Raw genomic sequence first — 25,213 nt, forward strand, 5'->3', positions numbered from 1 at the left:
GCGGGCGGGGCCACGCGCGGCGCGTTGCCGAGGCGCCGTCCAACGGGCGGCCGCGGTGCTGGGGGGGCGGCGGGCCAATGGGCGGGCGCGTTGCTGTTGCGAGGCGGCCGCGCGGGGCGATGCGGGCGGCGGGCGGCCATGGAGGTGCGGTGCGGGGGGCTGCTCTTCAGCTCCCGCTTCGACTCGGGCAACCTGGCGCGCGTGGAGCAGGTGGAGCCGCCGCGGGGGGACGCGCTGCCGCCCGCCGACTACGAGTTCAACGTCTGGACGCGGCCCGACTGCGCCCGCACCGAGTACGAGAACGGCAACAGGTACCGGGAGGGGCCGGGGGGGTGGGGGGGGGGGGCTGGGCGGCAGGCCCCGCCGTGCTCACCGCCCCGCCGTGCTCGCGGCCCCGCCAGGTCCTGGTTCTACTTCAGCGTGCGCGGCGGCGCCCCCGGGAAGCTGATCAAGCTGCACATCCTCAACATGAACAAGCAGAGCCGGCTGTACTCGCAGGGCATGGCCCCCTTCGTGCGCACCCTGCCCGGCCGGCCCCGCTGGGAGCGCATCCGGCAGCGGCCCAGCTTCGAGGTGCGCGGGGACGGGGACGGGGACGGGGCTGGTGTGTGCCCGGGACAGGGCTGGGACAGGGCTGGGACAGGCCGGTGCTGCGCTCCCCGGGCCGTTCCCGGCCGTTTCCCTGCTCTGTGGGCCGGGAGGCGTGGAGGTGCCCCCCCAGGAGGGATGGGAAGCCGTGTGGCACCCAGGGGTGGTTGGGAAGCCCTGGAGCTGACCCCAGTAGGAGCGGGGACAGCAGCGGGTCAGCTGGCACAGCACACTGAGGTGCTTGGGCCTCGAACGTGCTGCTGGAGGGAGTTTGCTCTTCCCGGTACATTCTGTCTCCAGTCGTGGCAGGGGGTGCTGGCAGGACAATCTCTTGCTGGTGCTCTGGGCTGTCTTTGCTCCAAGCACACCGCTGTGACCCTCACCAGCACAGCCCTGCCCCGCAGGGTGCTGAGGGAGCCTCACATCTCCTAACACAGAGGAGGAGGCTCGGTGTGCTCCGTGCCAGCTCTAGGGAGAGGCACGATGTCCTGCTGAGCTCTGTAGCACTCATTGGCTTTGCCACGCAGCCCAGAACGGGGCAGTTCTCTGCTCTTTGAGCACTGGCAGGTGAGCACAAGCACCAAAACGAGCCCTCTGGGTTCCCCGGAGAGCTTTTCCCAAGGAAAGGGCTCTCACAGCAAGGCAGAATGTTCCCCTGAGAACCTGAGCACGTGGCGCAGGAGGCAGGTGGGCAGGGAAATCCCAGACTTTGTAGGAAGCAGCTTGGCCTTTCAGGGACGCAAACAAACACGGTCTGGGACCGCCCAGATCATGGCTGTGACCTCGGCCCGGGGGGGGGCTGTGCTGCCGGACCCCCTCAGCATGCGGGGGGCTGCGGGGTGCCTGCCACTGGCTCTGCATGGCCTCTGCCCGCCTGCCGCTCGCGCTGGCCGCTCAGCCTCTGCTTTGTGTCTCTCCCAGATGGTGGAGACCCAGTTTGTGCTGTCCTTCGTGCACCGCTTCCTGGAGCACCGCGGCACCACCACCTACTTTGCCTTCTGCTACCCCTTCTCCTACACAGAGTGCCAGGAGATGCTGGCGCAGCTGGACAGCCGCTTTGAGGAGTGCCAGCACATGTCTCCCAGCAGGTGCGCACCGCGGCCGCCCCCTCTGCCCCCCGGGTGGGGGTGGCTGTGGCCCAGCCTGCAGGGCAGCAGCTGCCCGGGCTGGCGCCGGGGTCCCGCTGCTCTCCCGGTACCCGTGTGGTGCTCGCCCCTCCCGGCAGGGTCCCCCCGCATGCGCTTCCAGAGAGGGGAGGGGGCTTGCGGCCAGCCTGGCAGCTTGAGGCTGGATCCCCTTGGCGTGGCTGAGCTCGGATTGTTGTGCCAAAGAGGGGCTGTGGCAGAACTGCTTCCTTGTGTGGAGGAAAGGGGCTCGCAGAGGCCCGAGCGCTCTGTAGCTGTGACCTTGCTTCCTTTCTGTCGGGGCGTCTCGGGTCCGCTGCTCCCTTCCTTTACAACCCTGCTAGAAACGGGACCTCGCTGCCAGGAGCCAGCCTTAGCACCCGGCTCTTTGGGTGCCGGGAGGTTCCCCTGATCTCCAGAACTTCTCCTTGCAAGCCAGGGCTGAACGCAGAGCCCGGGTGGGGGGAGGACAGAGGTGGTTTCGGGTGCCTGCAGGTGGTTCTGCCCCGCAGCCACTTCTGGAGGAATCCCCGAGGCTCAGGGCCTGGGTTACAATGAGCACAGAGACTGAGGGCTGCGTGGGAGGTGCTGGTTCTCACCTGACACGTGATGGAGAACTGTCAGAATTTCACAACCTGGTGGTCCCTCAGCAAGGCTTTGGCGGTGATTCCGCAGCCCGAGTCCCGCTCATCGATGGGCACAAAGCCCCTGAGCTGCTGCAGCTCTCGGAACCGCAAGCACAGCGAGGTGGCAGTGAGCAGTGACTGCGCCGCGTGGTTCCATCGTGCTCGGTGTCCTGGGGGCTCCTTCCTGCCAGTCCCGGCGCACACTGCGCTGCTCTGGCTGTTTGCCTGCGCCCCCCCCCATGGCCTGGGGACACAGAGTGACCCCAAGCAGGGCCCTCGAGGACGCCCAGACCCCTTCTGCCTCCCCACCAACCCCTGTGCTGCTGGCCCGAGCTGTGTCTGCGGCGGGTCCAACCGCAGGGGTGCTCCCCCGGGGCTCCCCCAGCCAGGGGCATCCCAGCAGTGAGACCCCAGGGCCTGGGTGACTCCGGGTCCCAGCGGGTGGCTCTCTGGGTGCCCTCCTTGTCCTGGCGGGGGTGAGGGGAGCGGGCAGCAACGAGCTCAGCAGGCAGCTCCCCAAGGGGCACGGCTCCAGAGGGGCTGCTGCTGTGGGGCTGGGAGCCTACCCCTGCCCGAGGGCTCCCCGAGCGTCTCCTCTCCCCGCAGCCCCCTGGACTCCGTCTATTACCACCGGGAGCTGCTGTGCCACTCCCTGGACAAGCTGCGCGTTGACCTGCTGACGGTCACCTCCTGCCACGGCATGCAGGAGAAGCGGGAGCCCCGCCTGGACAAGCTCTTCCCGGACACTGCCACGCCGCGGCCGCGCCGCTTTGCGGGGAAGAGGGTGAGTGGCTGTGCCGATGGGTTGGGGTGCTGGCTCCTGGTGCTGCCCTGCCCCTCTGGGGGGCGTCACGTCCTGCGGGTGGGAGAGCAGGGAGCAGGTAGAGCCCGAGATCCTGCGCGGGGGCACGGGAGCAGGGCACCTCCAGGAGCCCCCAGTGCATTCCCTTCATTTAGCCCTGCAGTCTCTCTGCTGGCAGCACCACACGAGTGTTCCTGTGGGCAGAAGCTGAGCGCCTCCCATTGCAGGAGTTCTGTTCTGTCCTCCTGGTATTACTGCTGCGCTGTGAGGCCACGGGGAACACTCCCTGTGCTGGAGCATCAGCCCCTGCTAGGCACGAGTCCTGCCTGCGAGGGAGGGGCGGGGAGCTCACCCTGCGCTCACACAGCCGCAGCCCTCGATGGGAAGCTGCCTCCAGGGGAAGAGCTCGTCAGGACGTGTTCTGTGTTGTCTTTGCAATTAGCTCGTTCCCTGCTGCGGGACAGCTCAGGGCTTCTCCCTGGCACTCTGCCACTGCTCTGCTTCTCTGCCGCACGAGTTCTGGTTTCCCTTGATGGGGTCCGTGGGGTTCTGCCCCTTCGGTCCCAGGCAGGGGTACCCCACCTCGTTCCAGGCAGGACGTGGCAGAGGCACTGGGCACAGAACCCACCCAAAGCTGTGGGGTTGCAGCGCGTGGTGCGGAGCTGTGCCCTGCAGAGCCCGGGCTCTGCCTGGTGCCTGGCCACCTCCGGCCCCTCAGCCGAGCCCTGGCAGGGCGCCTTGGCTTCAGCCCCTCTGCTTCCCCCAGGTGTTCTTCCTGAGCAGCCGGGTGCACCCCGGGGAGACGCCGTCCAGCTTTGTCTTCAACGGCTTCCTGGACTTCATCCTGCGCGAGGAGGACCCCCGTGCCCAGATGCTGCGGCGGATGTTTGTCTTCAAGCTCATTCCCATGCTCAACCCGGACGGGGTGGCGCGAGGCCACTACCGGTGAGTGCAGCGGGCGGCCTGGCCCCGCGGCTGGCAGCGGGCAGGGACACGGCCCGGATGCGGCTGCAGCATCGCCAGGGGCTGTGCGGGCTCCTCTCCCCTGCCTCATCTCATTAATTCAGCAGAAAACTAACGGGGCGCAGCTCCGGGGCCGCACCCAGAGCCTGACGTTCCCTCTGCTCTCCGCAGAACCGACTCGCGCGGGGTAAACCTGAACCGCCAGTACCTCAACCCCGATGCCGAGCTGCACCCTGCCGTGTACGGGGCCAAAGCCGTCCTCCTCTACCACCACGTGCACAGCCGCGTCCTGCCGGGCTCCCCCGACTGGAGGACGTACGTCTCGCCTCTCAGCACCAGCTTGCTCAGCACCAAATCTTCCAACCATTCCGTCCGCGGCAGCGCCCCGTGCCCTGAGGCGGCCCTGTCGGAGCTGGAGAAAGCCAACAACCTCCGCAACTCGCCCAGCGCCTGGAGCGCCGGCACGCGCCGCAGCCCGCCTCAGGAGCCCCCACCCGCCGCGCTGGAGCTGATCCTCCCTGCCAGCTGCTCCGCCGAGCCCCCCGAGGAGGAAGCCAAGAGGACAACGCCTCTCCCCGAAACCATCCTGCCCCAGCACAGCGGGCTGGCATACTACGTCGACCTCCACGGGCACGCCTCCAAGCGCGGCTGCTTCATGTACGGCAACAGCTTCAGTGATGAAAACGATCAGGTGAGGGCAGGACGGGGACCCGGGGCCCCCCTCGCCGTTCCTCCTCCCCTGGCTGCCCTCCCTGCCTCTGGGGCATGCCGGGGTTTGCTCCCCGCTGCCAGCCTGGCACGGGGCCTTGGTGTGGGGAGGACGGGAGCTGCCCCTCTGCCGTAAGGGGTGAGCGGCCCGGGGCTCCCCCAGCATCACCTCCTGTCCCCTGTGCCGCAGGTGGAGAACATGCTGTTCCCTAAGCTCATCTCCTTGAACTCACCTCACTTTGACTTCACGGGCTGTAACTTCTCCGAGAAGAACATGTATGCCAAAGACAAGCGGGACGGGCAGTCGAAGGAGGGCAGCGGGCGAGTGGCCATCTACAAAGCCTTGGGCATCATCCACAGGTGGGCAGAGCGGCGCTGCCGCGCTCGGTACCGGCTGTGCCGGGAGGAGCCGGCCCCGTGGGGTGTCGGGGAGGGCTGGGGCTGTGTGTGTGGTGCCGGCTGTGCCCTGCTTGGCTACCAGGGGCTGTGCAGGCCGAGAGGAGCGTGAGCTCGGCGCCGTGCGGGAGGGCGCTGGGGGCGGCCTGCAAGGTGCTGCCGCCCTCCTGACCCGTGGGCTCTGCCCTGCCCGCAGCCTCGCTCCTCTTTCTCTCGCGCCTCCCCTTCCTTCATGGCCCTCCCGGAGCCATTCTGGTTCTTGGCTCGGCTGCGGTGGTGCTGCTCGTTTGCTGCTTTTTGCAGTTGTCTTTCCCAGATGTGTGTGTGTGTGTTTAGCTGTCAGCAAAACTGGTGTGGTTGTAAAGGGCTCACCTTCCCCAGCTCTCACACACAAGACTGCTGTGGTATGCAAACTGAGGACATTCTTTTCATCTGTGGCAGCCAAGTGCCTCTTTTCGACCTCAATGCGATATTTTTGGACTGTTTGTGTTGTGGTTGCTGGGAGCACAGAGATGGCCGGAGCAGAGCGAGCCCGCCGTGCCCCTGTCCGCAGCAGGCGCTTGTAGCAGACGCTGAGGGACGACACCACGGAGGCAGGCGTGCGACACGTCCTCGGCAGATTCCCCATTCCCCAGGAATCTGTGGGTCGAGGAGGTGTGGAAGCAGCTCCGGGCCTCTGGCAGCCCTGGACTTCCCCGGGGAGTTGCTGCCCTCTGCGCAGCTGCTTTCTGAGAGCGGTTTCATCGCTGGCTTGGGCTGCGCTGGGACAGCAGGGGCCGCGGTTCTGTTCTCGTCCCTGCTCCTCCCCCTCTCATCAGCTGTTGCTGTGTCTGGCCCAGCAGCTGTGTGGCTGCAGGGAGAGCCAGGGCAGCACGCTGCTCCAGAGCCAGGGCAGCACGCTGACCAGAGCCAGGGCAGCACGCTGCTCCAGAGCCAGGGCAGCACGCTGCTCCAGCCGAAACGAGCCCTGCGGCAGTACCTGCGCTGATGCTGAGGATCACCTCGTGCAGGGGGTGCTGCTGACGTCCCCCAGCAGCTCCCCGGGTCCGAGCACCCAGCAGCGAGGTGCCGGTTGTCCCGGCCTTTCCTGAGGACAGATCCAATGTTTGCCTTTCTCTGCCTGTCAGGGATCCCCTGGCCCCTTCCAGCGGTGCCCTGGGGGGTTTAAGAAGATGTGGCACCCGTGTCTGTGGCACCTCAGGACATGGAGGGTTCTGAGGGGATCCCCACTGGATTCTCCTCCCTTTGGGGTGGTTTTCCGCCCTGCACCCATCTCCAGGCAGATTCCCCCTCCCCCTGCTCATTCAGCAGCGCTCTGTCATGGGTTCCCCGTGGGCCCAGCTGCTCTCCTGCTGTGTCCGAGTGTCGGGACAGACCCTCCCTCCCTCCCCCCAGCTAACCAGTCCTCGTAGCGACCCAGCGGCATCCCCCTGGGGCCCGTCCACCTGCACATACCTGTGCCCTGCAGGTTCTCCCCAGCACCCTCCGAAACCTGGAGGAGCCCGTGATTTGCTGGGGATAGTGGCGGTGTTCCGTGGGCGTCTCGTGGTTCTTCTCATCACTTCTGAGCACACAGTACGGGTACATTTCTGGCACCCGTAGCACCATGCAGCAGAGCACAGAGCAGCCCAGAGCCCCTGCAGGCATTCATCATCTGTCTCAGAAGGCATCGTCTTTGTTCACACCCTGCAAATGCTGAGAGGGGAGAGAAGTCAAAGCTCCAACCAAAGAGCACAACAGGACAGCAAATGGACGAGCTGTGGAGGAGGGGGCCCCCATCACTGCGTGTTTTCAATGCAGACCCCGAGGAACAGGTGGAAGGAGGAAGAACTGCCGCAGGGGCGTTTGCTGGAGCCCAGGGCTCGTTTGCCTTGCACTCGATTCCTCGCGGTCCCCAGAGCCTCCCCTGGCCGCCAGGACCCGCTGGGCATCACCAGCCCCAGCCCCGTGGGGCCGCGCTCATGCCTGCAGCCTGCCACTGGAACCCGTGCTGCCTGCCCCGGGGACATCCTGCTCCAGCCTGTGGCCTCGCCCTGTCCCTGCAGACCCCACATGCCCTTCACGTCCCCCACCACACTCATCTCCATGCGGGTCTTGGCTTCCCAAGCCCCCTCTGCAGGTCCCTTCTGTCACCTCTTGTGCCCTTCCTGTCTGAGTTTCGCCAGCAGCTCCCTGTCCTTCCCCCCCTCCTGCCACCTTTGCCCCCTGTATCTGGGGGCTGCTCGGAATGGATCTGCTCTCCTGCACCCCTCCTCCCAGGGCTGCATCCCAAGCAGACCCCTGAAGGGGTCAGAATGGCTCGGAAGGCAAGGTGAGAAGCCCTCAGAGAGGTCCCGTTACCTGGGCACAGCCGAGGTGCTCTCCCTGCCCGCGTTACAACGCCAGCACTGTGCAGGAGGCTGCACGGCGTGCTGCTGCCTTGGGTGCCCGTGTGCTCTGCCCATACCCAGCCGGGGGTGGTGTGCCGTGAGCTGCTCACTGGTCGGGTGGTTTTTGTTGTCATTATCGGGCAGGGCTGACACTGCTGCGGCTCCATCCCCCAGGCCGTGTGCAGCCAGCCTGGTAGCCCTGGGCCAGCCAGCAGGGCTGCGGGTCGCCCTGCAGGGCCTGGAGATGGTCACTGTGCCTTGACCACGCAGACGGCCGGATTGGGGCGAGCCTTCTGCCAGCAGCAGCCCGTGGCAGGGCTCCCACCCCGCAGGCAGCGCTGTCCCGCCGCCCTTCCCACCAGGTTCCAGCTTTGCAGTTCTGGGCTTTCCCCGGAGGATTCCCCCCTCCCCGTGCTCGTTGCCCCCGCTCCTGGTGCTGGTTTCCGAACTGCCCAGACGCCGCCTTGCCCCACGTGTGTCTGCAGGTGACTGGCTCCGTGCATGGTCTGTGGCCGTCCCCTCTCCCCCCCCTTTGCCACCAGCCTCATGCCCTCAGCACCCTGCTCAGCGCCGCTGCCAGCGCTCCACAGGCACAGCCCCTCGGTCACCCGTGGCTCAGCCCTGGGACCAGGCGATGGCCTCAGCCCTGCTCCTGTGCCCCTCAAAGCCAGCGCAGCGCAGGGCCTGGCTCCTCTGGGCGATGTGCTGCCTGCTGACCCCTGCTGTCCCATCCTCAGTGTGAGCTCACCAGCAGTGGCTGCAAACCCCAGGACAGCTGAAGGGAACCTGCTGGTGGTTGCTTGACCCCGGCAAGGCAGCGCTTGGGCTGTCCCTGCTGGCTGCAGCGTGTCAGGGAGCAGCCGCTGCCTTCACTCCTTGGGCTCTGCTCAGGGATCGCTGCCCGCCCCAGCCCCCTCACGGCTCCTTTCTCTGCCTTCAGTTTCAGCCCGCTGCCCTGGTCCCGTGCTGCACACCAGGCTCCCCCTGTCCTCAGCCTGGCCAGCTGCTTTTTATTTGCTCCCACCTCCATAGATGAGGAATTGCAGCACGTGCACCGGCTGGCACCTGGAGCCCCTCTCAGCAGCCTCGGTGCTGGGGCGCTGGGCAGGGACGTGGTGCCTGGGTGTGTGCTGTGCCTGCACCCACTGCTGGGAGGCACCGGCTGCACGGCTGCCCTCGGGGCAGGCGTGGGCTGAGGCGGGCTCCCCTCTGCTCCACAGCTACACGCTGGAGTGCAACTACAACACGGGGCGCTCGGTGAACAGCATCCCGGTGGCCTGCCACGACAACGGGCGCGCCAGCCCCCCGCCGCCCCCCGCCTTCCCCTCCAAGTACACCGTGGAGCTCTTTGAGCAGGTAACAGCGAGCCCCGCGCGGTGTGGTCCTGCCCACCTGCACCACCAAGTCCCCGTCCCCCCCTCTTTGTGCTTCCCTGCCTCCGTGAGGAAGGTGCAGACCCCGCAGCACCCGCCTGCCCTAGCTGCGAGCGCCAAGGCTCCCTGCACTGCTGGGAGCAGCAGTGGTGGGCAGCAGGTCCCTATGGCCATGGGCACCCACCTTGCCCCACGCACACACCAAGGACCCGTGGGAACACTCGTCCTGGCGGGGAGCCTGCTGGGGTCTGAAACGAGCTCTGGGGCTGTTGGGGCTGGGTTCTTCGGCTGCTTTTCACGGGCTGCCTCTCACCCCGGCAGGTGGGGAGAGCCCTGGCTGTGGCAGCGCTGGACATGGCAGAGTGCAACCCGTGGCCACGCATTGTCCTGTCGGAGCACAGCTGCCTCAGCAACCTGCGGGCCTGGATGCTGAAGCACGTGCGTGGCACCAGGGGCGCCGCCGGCTGCGCGCGGAGGAGAGGCGCCCGCAGCCCCCCCAGGAGCACCACGTAAGGGCCTGGCGGTGTTCGGGGCTGTGGGAGAGACCCGGTCAGGCAAGATGAGTGTGCACAGAGCGAGTGACTGCAGCTTGTTGGCTGCCCCACTTGGCAGGGGTTGGCGCTTGCCCCCGTGGAGTTGTGTGACCTGCAGAGAGGTCGGTGCCCTCGGTGGGCAGGGGGGACAGGAGGTTACCAGCCCGGTAACCTGGGCAGCGATCCCAGCCCGCAGAGGGCCAGCGCCTCTTCTGCTTCTCCTCCGTGCTCACCCCAGCCCAGCCAGGCAGTGGTGCAGGCAGATTTGGGGTCGGGGTGAGGGACTTGGGACTGCAATGTGCTGCTGCTGCCCCGAGGCTGCAACGTGTGTGCGGTGCTCAGCTCTGCCCGGGGACAGGGGCAGTGTCACTGCCCTCAGCACCCCAGATGGGGCATCCGAAGCAGCAGGATCGGCCCCCGCTCGGTGCCTGTGCCGTCGCTGGCCGGGGGCTGACGCTGCCGCTTCTCCCCTCGCAGAGGGCTCCCGACCTCGGCCTCGGATAACGCCCTGTCCCGCGCACGCAGCTTCAGCAACGGCACCAGCGGGAGCGGCAGCAGCCAGCAGGATTCACCCCAGATCAAAGCCTCGCCCAGCTTCTCCTTCGGCTGCAGCCGGCCCTGCGTCACAGCCGCGGACGGCCAGGGCCCGCAGACGGGCGGCGCGAGAGCCCCGGCGCCGGTCAGAGGTAAGCTGGGCTGGGGGCCTCTCGCGCACGTGGTCCAGTGCCTGTCGAGCTGCTGTGCGAAGCCGCAGCCCTGAGGAGAGCTCGGCGCCGGCGTAACTGTGTGCTTTGACGTAACAAAAGTGGTTTTGAGTGGAAGAAGTGCGTGTGACCGGCCGCCCCGTCCCCTCGGAAGGGCCCTGGACGCAGGGTGCAGCTCAGCGCTCCGGCCCCAGCGGAGCGGCCGCACCTGGGTCGGGACAGACGCGGCACAGCGAGACCCCTGATGTCGTCAGCTGGGGGGGCTGCGGGGCCCGGCCGAGCTCCCCCCCACCCACTCTGCAGCCCCTGCTTCTGCCGCAGCAGGTCAGAGGGACGGTGCTCGCCATGGGCTGCCTGGCACAACGGTCTGCTCTGTGCCAGCAGTGCCAGCAGCCCCGGGCTGACCAGCTCGCTGTGCAGGGCGCAGAGCACGGTGCTTTCTGGAGAGGCCAGCGCGGAAAACCTGCGGCCTCCGGCACCCAAATTGCTCCCTAGGCCCGTGGGGTGACACCAAAGTGCCTTTCTCCTTCCCAGGCACCTGCTGAGGCGCAGCCAGTTGTGGTGTGTGGCTCTGTCACGGCACAACTCTTGTGGGCGTCACGGGGCCGAGCTGTGGCAGCTTGCTGGGCGCTGAGCGAGCGATGACTCCTGCCCCAGGGGCTGCCTGGCAGCACCGAGCCACCCACACCGCTTGGAGGCACAGATGCAGCCCTGCACCGGCTGCACCGTGCTCTGGGGTGGCAAAGCAGTGCGATCACAGCACCCCTCGCTGCAGGCAGGGCCGTGGCAGGGTGCTGGGTGGTGTCTGGCGAAGCTGTGGTGCCCCGAGCTGCTGGCCGAGGCGGCGGCGTGTGGCAGACGGGGCTTGGCAGCGAGCCCCGGGCTGCCGCGGGGCTCCCGGCCCCGGAGGGCACCGTGCACCCAAAGGCCCCGGCACGAGCGGGCGTCCTCGGTGCCGCGGGGCAGGGGGCGGCCAGTGTGACTGCGGCGTGACTGCGGCTGTGTGGTGTGGTGGCGGGGCACCGATGTGGTGCTGCTCTGCCCGTCGGCTCCTCGTGCTCCGCCTGCGCGGCGCGCGTTGCTTCGTCCTCTGTGTGTGCTTCCCAGCGCTCTGTAGCGACCGTTTCTCCCCTGCTGTGAGAACGTGGCGGGGAGGAAATAAAAGGTTCATGTTCCCCTGGGCACGTTGTAGCGTCTGTTCCTTCTGCCGGGCACGCGCTGTCCACACGGAGCCTGCGGGAGCCGTCCGCTCGCTGAGGCCGTGGGGCTGGGCGGGCACGGGAGGGAGCGGCGTTGTTGTGCCTCCCTGGCCACGCTCCCCGGCAGGGGAAGCCAGACAGCTGGAGCTGGCAGCACGGGCTGTGGTCGCCAACACAATGGCAGGGGAAGCCGGTGGGGCCCCGGTTGCACCGCTCTTGGGACAGGGACCCCAGTGGCAGCTCGACCGGGGGTGTCCCTGCTGCGTCCTGGTGGCACCAGGGCACCCCTTAACACGGTGCTGCCCGCGGTTGTGCCAGCAGAGCTTTGGTGTTTGTGTGGGTTTGCTGGGCAGCTCCACCTGCTGACGTGCAGCCCCACAGCTCTGCCGTGCCAGCCCCTCGCCTCCTGCCCTCCACATCACCACCCCGCCCTGTCCCCTGGCAGCACCGGGATGCTCCCACCCGCTCTTCCTTCCTGGGCAGCCGGGAAACGGAAACGGGGACGCTCGGATCCAGCCAGGTGGTGGTCTGTGGTGTGCCGTGATGTGCCGTGATGTGCTGTGGCAGCACAGGACAGGAGGCTGCCCCGGCACGTCCCCTCCTGCCCCTTCCTGCTCACGCTGCTGCTGCTGTGCGGAAGGGGACAGACGCTGCCACCCGGCACGGGATGTGGGGTCAGCACGCAGGGGACACGGAGGACGTCCTGCCCCGCTGGCCCCAACCGGCACCAGGCTCGTCCCTTCCCCAGCTGCTTCCTCCGAGCTCACGGCCAAGCGCTGTCACTGCCCGCCCGAGCCCCCATGCAGGAGGGGTCTCTGTGCTCCCCAAACTCCCTCAGCCTCACGGAGCCAGTGGCTCACCCTGCAGGCTCCTGCCTGCTGCAGGGTCTGCTCGTTCACAGCTTGCCCCAATTCCCTGCGTGCCCCCGATTGCCCCACGCCATGCCCTGGGCAAGCCCCTTTCCTCTTCCCAGGTTCCCGACAGCTCGGCTGGGGAGTCCAAGGACGGCCCAGCCCTTATCTCCTGGGGCTGCACGTGCAGCTGCTTCCTGCAGCCCTCAGCTCTCCTGGTATCTCACAGACAGCGTGCTCATACTCATGCTCGTGCTCGTGCTCGTGCTCGTGCTCCCTGTGCTCGCCTGCTGCTCCTGCCACCTCTGCTGGCCGCGTTCCCGTCGGGTTGGGTTGGTTTTTTTTGCACGCACGGGATTAGCTCGTGCACGGCATGCTGCCCGCCATGCCTTCGCCTTCCCTCACCCTGCTCTCCATCGCCCTTTCTTCAGCCGCTTGCTTCGGAGCTTGTCACGCCCTTGGGGCCAGGAGGGGGAAGGAGGGAAGCGTGGCAGCTCGCAGGCACCTGGTTCAGAGCAAGCTCCCCACGCCGCTGCCCGAGGCTCTGCGCTCTGCTGCCGCCGCTGCACGCTCACAGCCGCTGCCACGCGCTCGCTCTCATTACCAACCCTCCTCCATCACGGCCGCTGACATCTAGCGCGGGCCAAGGGCTTTGTCTGCGGCCGCAGCCCTGTCCTTGCGGCTCCGGGGCCGTGTCTGCGCTGCTTTCTTCTCGCTCCAGCGTGCTGTTTCCCATTAGCAGCGCCGTCCCCATGCTGTGCTGGGTGCCGCCCGTCGCCTTCCCCCGCCGGCATTCCAGCAGCTGCTCGGGCAGCTCCCGCCGCACGCCGGGCCCGGGCCCACGCCTCCTGCGCTCGCAGCCTGCGGGCGTGCTGGGCATGAGGGCAGCTCGCCAGCCTGGCTCGGCTCCCAAGGAGCAGCCAGCACGGCACAGAGCCAGCAGCTCGGCTGCGGCTGTGCGGCAGGGTTGGTGCTGCCTGGTGCCTGCCAGGGACTGCCGCCCGGCTCCACACCCCACAGAGCCCCGGCACGACCCCGGCAGGATGGGGACAGCGCCCAGCAGGGCTGCGTGCAGGCCAGCACCCCGCCGAGCCACATGGAGGAAGGTGTCATCACCTCCAGCAGCAGAGGCTGAGCAGGACTCGAGTGCCCGGTGCTGGTGGGGAGCAGACCGGGACTGCCCGTCCCCGCTGTGCAGGGGGCTGCCGAGGCACGGGCCTGCACGAGGAGCTGTGCGGGCCTGGGGCTGGTCCCGTTCCCTGCCCCTCCCGGGGGCCCTTTGTGCTTCCCCGGAGGCCACCGTGTGCTCTGAGAGCAGGCCCTGGGGCGCGGAGGTGCTGAGGCTGAGCGTGGGGGCTCCTGCTGGGCAAGGGTAAGGGGTGAGCTGCGGGGACAGGGGGCTCTGGCCCTGCTGCAGGGCTGATGGAAAACCCCAGGGACAGCAGCACGCCCTGGGGACAGCAGGACACCCTAACCACCAGGCAGGACGCAGGCACAGACCTTGTCCCTGCGTGCCAGCCCTGTGTCCCCACGCAGCAGCCAGGCACAGGGGCTGGTCCCGCACAGCCCCCACTGACTGCACCCCAAACAGGGCTCTGGGATCCAGCACCGAGGCCCCTGGTGCTGCAGAGGGGGACGTGGACGTGGTGCTGCGGGTGCCAGCCCCTCACTGAGCTCTCTCCTTCCTCACGCAGGGTTCTTGCTGGCGAGCAGCCAGACAGGGACGGTGACGGGCACCAGCCACGGACCATGGGAGGCGCGGCACGACGGCGGCGGGGAGCCGATGGCCACGCACGGCCCCACGCTGCTGCAGGTACTGCCGGGCACCAGCACGGGCGAGGGCTGGGCCTGGGCAGCACCGGGGACCGAGGGACACCTGGCTGGGGAATGGCACAGCCACCGCGCCCTGGCTGTGCCAGGAGGGGTTGGTGCCCCCACACAGCCCAGCCCCAGCACCCTGACGCTGACCTCCCCTCCCCTCCCCTCTCCTCCCTTCTCCCCGTGCAGGTGCTCCCGAAGAAGCTGAACGCCAGGAGAGCCCCGGAGCAGCCCGGGTAGGTGCTGGCGCCGCCGTGGTGCCGCCTGCGCTGCCGCCGAGCCCGCAGGAGCCCTGGCTGCACCCCCGGGGGAAGGCAGGGCCGGTGCCGCAGGGGGCCCGGAGGTGCCCGCCGCGCCCTCAGGAGCCCCGTGCGGTTCCCCGCAGCCCGGGGGGGCTCCCTGCCCGCCCCAGCAGGATCCCGGTGCGGAGGAAGGGGGCGGCGACCACCCAGAGCCTGCCCGCGCTCGGCCCCGGGAGCACCGCAGCCCCCCCAGCCCAGAGGCACGGCCGTGCTGGGCCCCGCACCCTACACAGTCCCGCAGGTAGGGCCCATACCCCCAGAGCCCACGGGGCCCTCGCCCACCCGGCCCCGGCCCCTCACCCCGCTCTCTGTCCCCGCAGGGCCCTGCCAGGCGGCCCCGGTCCCCATGTCGGGGTCACAGAGCGTGGAGCAGCTGCTGGGCGAGGGCCTGCGCCCCCAGGTACGGCCCCGGGCACAGCGGGGGGCTGCCGCGCAGGCGGGGGGCTCGGCCCCCAGCCCCTCCCCACCCGCTCTCCTGCCTTGTAGCGCCCGCCCAGCCCCGTGTCCGGCTGCCCCTCGCTCCGCTCCTGCCGGCAGCTCCTCTCCTTCTGCGCCGAGGCCTGACCGCGGCCGCCAGCGCCGGCCCCACACCCGCCACGGCCGCGCGCCCGCACCCAGCCCAGGACCGACGGCGCGGCAGGGCCACAGCAGCCACCGGCGTGCTCGGCACCGTGCCCGGTGCTGGGAGCCGCCCTGCTCGCCCCGCGGGCCGGCGGGAGGCATTTTTACATAACACGGTTTTATCTTGTATCGTGTTTGTGTTAACGCCCGTCGGGACCGAGCACGGTGCGCGGTGCCACACGGCACGGCGGGTGGGCGCGGGGCGCCTCCATGGCCCCCATGGTGCGGGGCGCTCGGGTCGGCTCCGCTCTGCTCAGCTCCGCTCTGTGCAGTCCTGCGGGGAGAGACAGTGAGTGGGGACGGGGATGGGGACAGGGACGGGGGGGCATGGGGACAGGGATTGGGGCAGGGAAAAGAATAGGGTAAGGGCAGGGGTGGGGACAGGGACAAGAGCGGGGAGGGGTCGGGGGCTGGGGACACGGGACAGGGACAGGGGCAGGGATGGAGCTAGGGGTGGGGATGGGATGGGGACAGGGACAAGAGTGGGGAGGGGACAACGTTGGGGACAGGGAGGGGGGCAGGGACAGGGACAGGGATGGGATGGGGGCAGGGATTGGGGCAGGGACAAGAGCGGGGAGGGGACAGGGGCTGGGGACACGGGCCGGGGCCGGGGGCGGGGATGGGGCCGGGGCAGGGCCAGGCCTTGCTGCCCGCCGGGCTGCGGAGATGCCCGGGGCAGGACGGGGCAGGGCCGGCCCGGGAGAGGCGGAGGCGGTGCCGGGGGCGGCTCCGGGGGGGGCTGCGCGGTGCCGGGCGCTCACCGGGCTCAGTCGTGGCGCTTGGGGTTGTTGACGGCCACGTAGTGGTACAGCACGACCAGCAGGAACAGCGACACGCCCAGCATGTTGGCGAAGATGGCGAGCTGCACGTCCGTGATCATCCTGCGGCGGGCGGCGGCTGGGACCGGCACCGGGACCGGGACCGGCACCGGGAACGGCACCGGGACCGGGAACGGGAACGGCACCGGGACCGGGAACGGGAACGGCACCGGGCCGCCCCCCCGCCCCCACCCGGCCCGGGACCCCCGCTCCCCGCTCCCCGCTCCCCCCCCCGGTCCGGTCCCCCCCGCCCCCTCCCCTCCCCCCCCGCCGCTCACTCTCCGCCGCCCGCTCCCGCCGCCGGCCACGTCTCCGCCGCTCCTCGCGCCACTTCCGGCCGCGGGGCACCGTGGGACGGCGGGGGGGCGGGGCCCGGCGAGGGGGGGTGTGGTGGCTGCGGCCGTGACGTCACGGGCCCGCTGCGGTGACGTCACGGCCTGGCCCCCGGCCCCCCGCGTGACGTCACGGCCCGGCGCGGGCAGCGCGGAGTCGGCGCCTCCAGGGGGGCAGGGACGGGGCGGGGGGCAGGGGGTGGGGGCGCAGGGAGGGGGCACGGGCAGGGATAGGGATAGGGGAAGGGGGTAGAGGATGGGGGATAGGGGCAGGGGGCAGGGGACAGGGGACAGGGGCAGGGATAGGGGCACAGGGCAGAGGATAAGGGCAGAGGGGCAGGGGATGGGGAATAGGGGCAGGGGGCACAGGGAGGGGGCAGGGAATGGGGGGAGGGGATGGGGATAGGGACACGGGGCAGGGGATATGGGCAGGGGGCACAGGGAGAGGGCAGGGGAAGGGCAAGGGGGCAGGGGATGGGGACGGGGGATAGGGGCAGGGGGCGTAGGGAGAGGGCAGGGGGCAGGGGCAGAGGATGGGGGATAGGGCCTGGGGGCAGGGGACACGGGCAGGGATAGGAGCACGGGGCAGGGGATGGGGATAGGGGATAGGGAGAGGGCAAGGGGCAGGGGCAGGGATAAGGATAGGGGGTAGGGGATAGGGACACGGGGCAGGGGATATGGGCAGGATAAGGATAGGGGATGGGGACACGGGGCAGGGGGCACAGGGAGGGGGCAGGGGATGGGGATGGGGGATACGGGCAGGGGGCGTAGGGAGAGGGCAGGGGGCAGGGGGCAGAGACAGGGATAGGGATAGGTGTATGTGATAGGGGCAGGGGATGGGGGATATGGGCAGGGGACACAGGGAGGGGGCAGGGGCAGGGGGCAGGGGCAGGCCCGTCCCGGCCGCCCCCCGCCAGGCGGTGCAGGCAGCCCCCGTCCCGCCCCCTCCCCTCCCGCCCCCTCCCGCGCCTCTTCTCCCCCCCCCGGCCGCCGCCCGCCGCGCCAGGCTGTGACGTCACCGGGGCCGGGGCCAAGCCGTGACGTCACCGCTTGCAGCGGCCGGGGCCGTGACGTCACCGCCCGGCCGGGGAAGCCGCGGTGTCAGCGCGGGCCGGGGGCCAGGGCCGTGACCTCAGCGGGGGCGGCCCTGGGGGGTCCCCTCCGGGTGCCCGCCGTGTCCGTGGGGACCCCGCGGAGCCCCGTGGGGCCGGGCCGCGGGGGGGCACCGGGAGCCCGCGTGGGGCCGGGCGCTGCCCCGGGGACGTGGCAGCGGGCAGGGCGCTGTGCCGGCAGCCTGCCCCCGGGGGGGCCGCGTCCCGGGGCTGCGGGGAGCCCCCCGCGGGCAGCGGCCGGGCCGGGGCGGTGCGGGAGCCCCGGGGAGCCCCCGGCCGGGCCCCCGCAGCCGCCGCGACCCCCGTGGGGAGCGGGCACAGCCCCCGCCGGGCAGCGCGGCCGCGAGGGGCCGGCGGGGCGGTGCGGGGCGGTGCGGGGCGGTGCGGGAGCCCCGGCCCCGCCGGCTGCCTGCAGCCCTGGCCCCCTGCCCGGCCTCTCCGGCTCTCCCCGTCCCTCCTTGCCCGTCCCCGCTGTCCCAGCCTAACGAGAAGCAGATGTGCGGGCGGCGGCGGGGGGCGGGGGGCAGGCGCGGGGGCCGGCGGCGGCGCGCGGCGGTGCCCGGCGGAGGCCGAGGCGGGCAGGAAGCGGGGGGCCCCGGGGACCCCGTCGGGCGGCAGCGCCGGGGCGGCTCTGGCGGCGAGGGGCTGGCCGAGGGGAGGGCAGAGCCGCGCCGTGCCGAGCCGAGCCGCAGAGCCGGGAGGGACGGAGCCGCGACGGGACGCGCCATGCGCTCCTGAGCTGGGCCGGGCCCCCCCCCCCCGCCGCGCCGCGCCCCCCGCCCGCCCAGCATGGCCCCCTGGCTCTGGCCGTGCCTCCTGGCCGCGCAGGCCCTGGCCGCCAACTTCCCCCCCAGGTACAGCCTCTACACCGGGGGGGCCGCCCCGCTCAGCCCGGCCCAGGCCACGGCCCCGCAGGGCCCCGCCGCGGCCCACAGCGGTGCCCGGGCCGCCAGCCGGCACAGGTAGGAGCCGGGACCGCCGGGCGGGACGGGGAGGGAGCCCCCGGGGCGGCGGCCCCCGCCCCGCAGCCCTCGGGGGGGCCCCGGCAGCGGCAGGACGGCGGCACGTCCAGCACGGGAGCCCGGCCGGGGGGGCGTCGACGGGGCGGCGGGAGCCGTGCGGGGAGGATGCGCCGCGGGGCTGCCCCGTCCCAGGGCACGCACGGGGATAACGGGGATGAGCCGGGGGGGCGCGGGGCGGGGGCTGCGGCCCGACGGGCGCGGGGAGCGGGGGCGGGGGCGGGCGGGGGCCCGGCCGTGCGCGCCGGGTGCCGGTGCCGGGATCCCGGGCGCGCACCCGAGCCGCGTGCCCCGCTGCGGGGTCCCCGTGCCGGGGGGGCGGGTGAGGGGCCCCGACAGCCCCTGCCCGTGCCGTGCCCGGCGGCGCGGGCGGCGGGGGCTCGGCTCGTGGTTGCCCCCGGGTCGGGGCTGGGGCTGCGGGGCCGGTCCCGCACCGGAGCTGGGGGTCACCCTCTCGCCGCAGCCACATCGTGGCCGTGCGGGATGGAGCACGGGATGTGTCCCCCCAGCCCCACCGCAGCCCCACGGCAGCCCCAGGGCCCTGGGGTAGGGGCTGGAGGGACCCTGCTCCACGCGGGACCCGGCTGCCGGCGTGGGGCTGCCCGGGAAGGGCGCACGTGGGCTGGGCATCCCACGGCTCACGGAGCGCGGTGGCACTGCCTGGGTTTGGCTGGGCTCTTGCCCGTGGTTTTGGGGACGTAGCAGGGCGTCCCCAGGGGCTGGGGCACAGCGCCCTGTGCCCGTGGCTTGGGGGAGGTAGAAGCCATCTCTGTGCTTCGGGGCTGCTGCCTCTGCTTCGGGGGTCACGGCAGGCAGTCCCCATGGACGGGGGGACACGGGGACCCATCCCCATGCCCCGTGGTTTCAGGAGGGCTCCCAGCCTGTCCCCAGGACGTGGATGTGCCCCGATGCAGCCCCAGGGCGGGCAGTGGGAGCCAGGGCCCCGCGGGCACCATCAGCCAGGGATGATTGGGCACGGGGGGGGGGGAGAGCGGGGGGGGCCGGGAAGGGAAGAGAAGGGAAGGGAAGGGGGAAGAGGGGGGGCCGTCAGCGCAGGAATTCCCGGCGGCCCCCGGGGAGGAGCTGGAATGGAGCCGGGGCCTGAGGGGAACCAGCCGGGCTGACGGGAACCGGCCGCGGCTCTGCGGGGCCCCCGCACTGCTCAGCTCCACGGCACGGCACGGCACCGCACGGCACCGCACAGCACCACACGGCTCCTCACAGCTCCACACAGCTCCACACAGCACGGGGCCGGGGCTGCTGAGGGTCCGCGCCGTGGGGGGCTGCCCGGGGGGGGCCGCGCTGTGTGGGGCTGCTCTGGGCTCGGACCATATAAGGCTGGGCTGGGGCATCCGCGCTGCGTGGGGCCGGGCCGGGGTCCCGCTCCCTGGGGTGGGCTGGGGGGCCGGGGTCCCGCCCTGCAGCCTGGCCACCACACCCCGTATGGAGCCGAGGGGCCCCGCAGCAAGTTCTGGGGGCTGCAGCCCCCGTGGGGCCGGCTGGGGGCCCCGCCCCACACCCTGGGAGAAGCGTGCCCCCCAGGCAGGATCTCGCCATCAGGTCTGGCCGGGCGCCAGGGCTTCATCCCCGGCTCGTGAACTCCAGGCTTGGGGGCACATCAGTGACAGCCAGGGGGTGGCCGGGGGGCACAGACCAGCCTGGCTCTGCAGAGCAGCAGCATGGGGCCAGAGCCCCCCCATCCCTGCAACATGCAAGCCCTCGCAGGACGCACGTGCATCCCTGGCCGCCCCTTGCACCCATGAGCAGGGTCCCCGTCCCCATCCCCATCGCTGCAGGGCTCGCTGGTTTGCGGGTGGCCACGTGAGGGCTGCGGTCACTCCCCGCAGTGCCAATGGCCCCTTCCACGGCTCCTGAAAGGGCCCCTCAAAGCGCTCGGGGCTGTGTGGGTTGGGCAGAGGTGAAGGGGCTGCGGCGGGGCAGGATCCGGCCCATTAACCCCACAGCACTGGGCCGTGACGGCTGCTACCGGTGGGACCGGCAGGGCAGGCACCTGTGGGGGGGGTCCCGTGGCGGTGCCTGGTCCACGTGGGGGGACGCCCAGGGTGCGCCGGGGGCTCCGGTGCGTGCCGTGCGGGGCCCTGACGCCTTCTCCGCAGGAACTGGTGCGCCTACGTGGTTGACGCGCAGCGTGAGCTGCGTGGTGGAGGACGGCGTCGAGAGCTTCGTCAAGCCCGACTACCAGCCCTGCGGCTGGGGGCAGCTGCAGTGCCCCCGCGTCCTGACGTGAGTGGGGCCGGCAGGGCGGGGGGCGTGGGACCGGGAGCCGGGGGGCAGCGCCCGGGGCCCCCAGCGGCGCCGCTGTTTACCCCTCCCCGGACGTGTTTACTTTTTTGCAAGAGCGCGGTCTCGGCGGCTCGTGGCCGGCGCCTGACCTGCCCCGACCCGGCTCTTACAGCGGCGCCGCTGTCCCCCCCCGGCCAACTGCCCCTCAGCATCGGGGGCCAGGGACCCCCGCGCCGCCTGGGGGCCGGTTTGGGGACCAGGGGCTCTGCCCAGGGCCCGTGTCCGGCACTCGGGCAGCCACGGAGCAGAGCGCTGGGTGCCGTGGCGGTGGGTGCTGGGTGCCAGCCCCGTCCTGGGGGGCAGGCAGGATGTGCAGGGGCCGCCCCCTGGAGGGCAGCGAGCGCGGCCACGGCCGGCCCGGTTGTGCAAGAGCCTGGTGCGGTCGCGCCGCCTGGGCCAGCCCGCAGCCTGTGTTTGGTTTTCCTCCCAGCCCCGAGCCTCTTCCTGCAGCGCCTCCGTGGGCAGGGACCGGGCGCGGAGGCTGGGGGGGAGGAGGGGCGGCAGGGACCAGGGACCCCCCCCCCCCCGTCAGCAGCGTCCCCTCTGCCCACAGGTACCGCAGCTTCCTGCGGCCCCGCTACAAGGTGGCCCACAAGACGGTGTCGGACCTGGAGTGGCGGTGCTGCCAGGGTTACTCGGGCGAGACTGCTCTGAGGGGCCGGCAGCGGGGCCCTCCCTCACCACCACCCGCCCGCGGCCCCGGCCCGGCCGCCCCACGCTCTCCGGCTTCGGCAACACGCTCAGCGGCCTGGGGGGGGAAGGCAGCGCCGGGGGGGGCCGGGGCAGCACTGCCCCGCGGAGCCCGGAGCCCGCTGGCGGTGGGGAGGCGGAGAAGGTGCAGCAGCTGGAGGAGAAGGTGCGGCGGCTGAGCAAGCAGCTGGAGGAGCTGCAGGCCTCGGTGCAGGAGGGCCAGGAGAAGCTGCTGCAGGACCTGCGTAAGGTGGCCGAGGGCAGCCCGAATGGCAAGCACCAACCCGCCGACGCCGCGCCCCCCGACGTGCGGGAGACGCTCAGCCACATCCAGCAGCACCTGGAGCGCCTGGACGACCGCATCCGCAGCCAGGAGCTGGAGCGGGGAGCGGGATGGCTTCGGGGGGAGCCCGGCCCCGGATGGGGGGCCTGGCGGGGGCCGCGCTGCTGCGCGAGCTGGTAGCAGCGGGTGCAGGATTCCTGCGGCGCCTGCCTGGCCGGCACCGAGGGGCTGCGGCGGCAGCAGCGGAGGACCGGGAGCGCATGAGGGCGCTGGAGAAGCTGGTGGGCTCGGTGGACCAGCGCAACCGGGAGGCGGTGGAGACTGTGCAGCGGCACGTCAAGCAGCCTGAGCACCCGCCTGGCCCCCGCCGCGCCGCCCGACGAGCTGCGCCGGCGCGTGGCCGAGCTGGAGCGGCGGATGGACGGGCTGGAGGGGTCGCGCGGCGCGGTGCTTGGGCCGGGGCCGGGGCCGGTGCTGGCCCGGCGGCTGTCAGAGCTGGAGGGGCGGCTGAACGCCACGCGGGCTGGCCCCGGGCCCCCTGACACCGAGGGGCTGCGGGGCCACATGGCCAACCTGAGCCGGGCGCTGGAGGGGCTGGCGGAGAGCGGGGCGCAGCGCGGCGCCCGCCTGGCCGAGCTGGAGGGGGTGCTGGCACGCTGCGGGTGGCCCTGCCCAGAGCCCACTGCCGATGGCCGGGACGGCTCCGCGCTCAGCCAGCTGGAGCGGCGCGTGGAGGACAACGAGGCGCAGCTCCGCACCCTCAGCTCCGGCCTTCGGCAGCTGGGGGCCGGCGGGGCCGGGCCGGGCAGCTCGCTGCAGGCGCTGCGGGAGCTGGTGGGGGAGCAGGGCGAGGCGCTGGAGCGGCTGGCGGGGCGGCTGGGGCAGCTGGAGGCAGGGGGGAGCTCCGGTGGGCAGACGCTGGAGGACACCCGCAGGGACCTGGAGCAGCTCCACAACCGGACGGGCGCCCGGCTGGGGCAGCTGGAGGCTGAGCTGCGGGGGCTGAGCGCCACCGGTGCCTGCGCCCAGCCCTGCTCCCCGCTGCGGGAGGAGCTGGAGCGGCTGCGGGAGGAGGTGGGTGCCTGCACCAACGCCTGCAGCCCGCCCGCACCCGACCCCACGGCAGCCGAGGAGGAGGAGCCGCTGGAGGGGTTCAGCGTCTTCGGAGGCACGACACCTTGGGAGCTGCAGACGCTGCAGGGCGAGCTGTCGGAGGCGCTGCTGTACTTTGGCTTGCTCAACACCACGGTGCAGGATCTGCAGGATGCCGTGGACCAGCACGACGCCGGCCTGCGCGAGCTGGGTGCCGTGAAGGACCGCCTGGCCGCGGAGCTCGACCGGGTGCAGGCGGAGGTCGCCGAGCGCGCAGCCGAGAGCGAGGAGCGGCTGGAGGGGCTGGTGCGGGACCTGGTGCGCGCGGGCCCCGCGGGCTGCCCGGCCGGCCTGGAGCCCAGGGTGGCCAAGCTGGAGGGCGTCTGCGAGCAGCTGGAGGTTGTGTCGGGAGGTGCTGCGCGGCGTCCGCGAGGGGCTGGGCCGGCACGTGGCGGGGCTGTGGAACGCCCTGCGGGAGCTGAACGGCACGGCCCGAACCCACAGCGCCCTGCTGGAGAAGGCGATGCAGCTCCCGGCGCGCCTGGGCGCCCTCAACGCCAGCTTCCAGCAGCACCGCGCAGAGATGCTCAACCTCACGAGCAGGGACCTGACCGGTGCGCGGCGACTGGGGGAGCAGGGACGGGGAGAGAGGGCAGGGGGATGGGGAGAGAGGGCAGGGGGATGGGGAGAGAGGGCATGGGGTTGGGGAGAAGGGGGCATGGGGTTGGGGAGAAGGGGGCATGGGGTTGGGGAGAAGGGGGCACCATCAGGGGGAGAAGGGGACACAGGGAGGGGCCAAAGGGCATGTGGGAATGGGGCATGGGTGTGCAAAGGATGGGGGCTGCAGGAGGTGGGGATGGGGAACAAGGGGCAATGTCTGAAGACAGAGCACGGGGACAATCGCAGTGCCATGAGGTGTGAGGGTGTGGGGACGCCAGGTCCCAGGGCTTTCAGCATTGGGGGTGTGGGGTATGGGGGTGAGGGGGTGCAGGACCCCAGGCTGCAGGGTATGGGGCTGGGATGCATGGGGGACATGGGGACCCAAATCGTGGGGGCATGAGGCTTGGTGCATGGGGACGTGGGGGCCTCAAGTCACGGGGACGTTGGGGTGAGGGACGGGGCTCTAACCCACCCCCCTTCCCTCAGGCCCTCCTGGGCCCCCTGGACCTGAAGGCCCCATGGGGAAGATGGGCCCCCCTGGCCCCTCTGGGCCTCCTGGCAAGGACGGAGAACAAGGCCCCGTGGGCCCCCAGGTAAGGAGCAGCCCCCGTGCCCTGGCAGCCTCTAGCAGTGGGGCCGTGCCTGCCCGGTGCTGGCCAGGCTCGTGCCGCCTGCCCACCCCACCCCACAGCACCGCCCTGTCCCTTCCCTTCAGGTCTGCAAGGAGAAAGAGGTAGGGCTGGGGGTGTGGGGGGGTGCGAGGGGCTGGGATGAGGGGGCTGCGGGGTGGGGGGTGCAGGGCGGGGGGGCACAGTGGGGCAGGAGGAGCTGGTGATGGAGGTGGAGGGGCTGGGGACGTGGGGCACGGGTGCAGCCGGGGGTGGGAGTTCAGGGGCCTGGGGGTGCCGTGGGGGCACCGTCCTGACACCGTCCCCAGGTGCCGTGGGGGAGCCGGGCTCCGTGCCCCACATCGCCTTCTCGGCCGCCCTGAGCACGCAGCGCGCGGAGCCGGGCACCGTCCCCTTCGACCAGGTCCTGCTCAACGACGGCGGCGCCTACGACCCCGAGACGGGTGAGTGCCGGCCCCGCGCCTGGCTGTGTGTGGGGATGGGGGCTGTGGACTGGGGGGGCGGCTGCATGGGCACGGGTGAAACGTGGGCCTGGGGTGCAACGAAGGGTGGGGGTGTCCTCAGGGGCACAACGATGGCTTTGGGGTGAAGCTGGGCAACCCAGGGGCTGCGGGGAGTGTGGGGTACGGCGGGGTGCCTTGGGGACACGATGATGGCCACGGGGAGTGGGGGGGGGGCTGAGCTCCTGCTGGGGGCACCGCGGGGCCTGGGGATCGCCGTGCACTGACACCGCTGCTGCAGGCACCTTCACGGCCCCCGTGAGCGGCCGCTACCTGGTGAGCGTGGTGCTGACGGGGCACAAGGGCGAGAAGCTGGAGGCGGTGCTGTCGCGCTCCAACCAGGGCATCGCGCGCCTGGACTCGGCCGGGTACCAGCCCGAGGGGCTGGAGAACCAGCCCGTGGCCGAGCACCAGCCCAGCCCCGGCTCGCTGGGGGTCTTCAGCCTCATCCTGCCGCTGGAGGCGGGCGAGACGCTCTGCGTCGACCTGGTGGCGGGGCGCCTGGCACACGCCCCCGACGAGCCCCTCACCGTCTTCAGCGGCGCCCTGCTCTACGACGCCGAGGGCCCCTAGTCACCCCCCCTCACACCCACCCCTCGCCGCCCCATGGCTCCTGGACCCCCCCCACGTCCCCCTGCACCCACGCGGGGCCCCCCCAGCCCACCCCACCCCACTCCCCGTTATTTATCAGCACCCCCCCACCCTCGCTCCCCCGCCGCCACGCGTCCCTCACCACCTGCCCTGCCCCCCCCACGCCGCCCCGCGCCCCCTCCTCAATAAAGATGCGGCACCGGGTT

The 25,213-nt window shown here is 71.4% G+C and overlaps 4 protein-coding genes across 4 annotated transcripts; 3 read left to right on the forward strand and 1 right to left on the reverse strand.

Moving 5' to 3' along the window:
• Positions 1-138: 138 nt before the first annotated feature.
• AGBL5 (AGBL carboxypeptidase 5) lies at positions 139-10,487 on the forward strand (the record flags this gene model as incomplete). Its single annotated transcript, XM_084285128.1, has 10 exons — positions 139-311; positions 402-573; positions 1,510-1,676; positions 2,945-3,122; positions 3,907-4,085; positions 4,275-4,794; positions 5,002-5,171; positions 8,797-8,932; positions 9,271-9,458; positions 9,960-10,487. 10 exons carry the CDS (start codon positions 139-141, stop codon positions 10,240-10,242), a joined length of 2,166 nt encoding a protein of 721 aa, XP_084141254.1. The 3' UTR covers positions 10,243-10,487.
• A 2,627-nt stretch (positions 10,488-13,114) lies between these two features.
• LOC311208096 (uncharacterized protein) lies at positions 13,115-15,089 on the forward strand (the record flags this gene model as incomplete). Its single annotated transcript, XM_084284517.1, is given in 5 exon segments — positions 13,115-13,202; positions 13,931-14,049; positions 14,244-14,290; positions 14,440-14,653; positions 14,655-15,089. Coding segments are annotated over 5 exon segments (903 nt in total).
• Positions 15,090-15,094: 5 nt separating this feature from the next.
• On the reverse strand, positions 15,095-16,138 carry OST4 (oligosaccharyltransferase complex subunit 4, non-catalytic). Its single transcript, XM_084284162.1, has 3 exons — positions 16,074-16,138; positions 15,739-15,858; positions 15,095-15,251 (listed from the first exon to the last, which is right to left on the reverse strand). The coding sequence occupies exon 2, from the start codon at positions 15,855-15,857 to the stop codon at positions 15,744-15,746; it is 114 nt and encodes a 37-aa protein (XP_084140288.1). The 5' UTR covers position 15,858; positions 16,074-16,138; the 3' UTR covers positions 15,095-15,251; positions 15,739-15,743.
• Positions 16,139-18,028: 1,890 nt separating this feature from the next.
• EMILIN1 (elastin microfibril interfacer 1) lies at positions 18,029-25,151 on the forward strand (the record flags this gene model as incomplete). Its single annotated transcript, XM_084284135.1, is given in 14 exon segments — positions 18,029-18,201; positions 20,376-20,397; positions 20,399-20,502; positions 21,116-21,201; positions 21,204-21,607; positions 21,609-21,713; positions 21,716-21,776; positions 21,779-21,873; positions 21,875-22,180; positions 22,667-23,041; positions 23,043-23,241; positions 23,774-23,917; positions 24,225-24,359; positions 24,658-25,151. Coding segments are annotated over 14 exon segments (2,541 nt in total). The 3' UTR covers positions 24,990-25,151.
• Positions 25,152-25,213: the final 62 nt, after the last annotated feature.

Source organism: Netta rufina (assembly GCF_964035555.1).
Source record: "Netta rufina genome assembly, chromosome: 3".
Classification (NCBI taxonomy): Eukaryota; Metazoa; Chordata; class Aves; order Anseriformes; family Anatidae; genus Netta; species Netta rufina.

Bases quoted from the DNA above. Each gene is read 5' to 3' on its own strand.
- OST4 (XM_084284162.1), bottom strand. From the start codon at position 15,857: ATGATCACGGACGTGCAGCTCGCCATCTTCGCCAACATGCTGGGCGTG.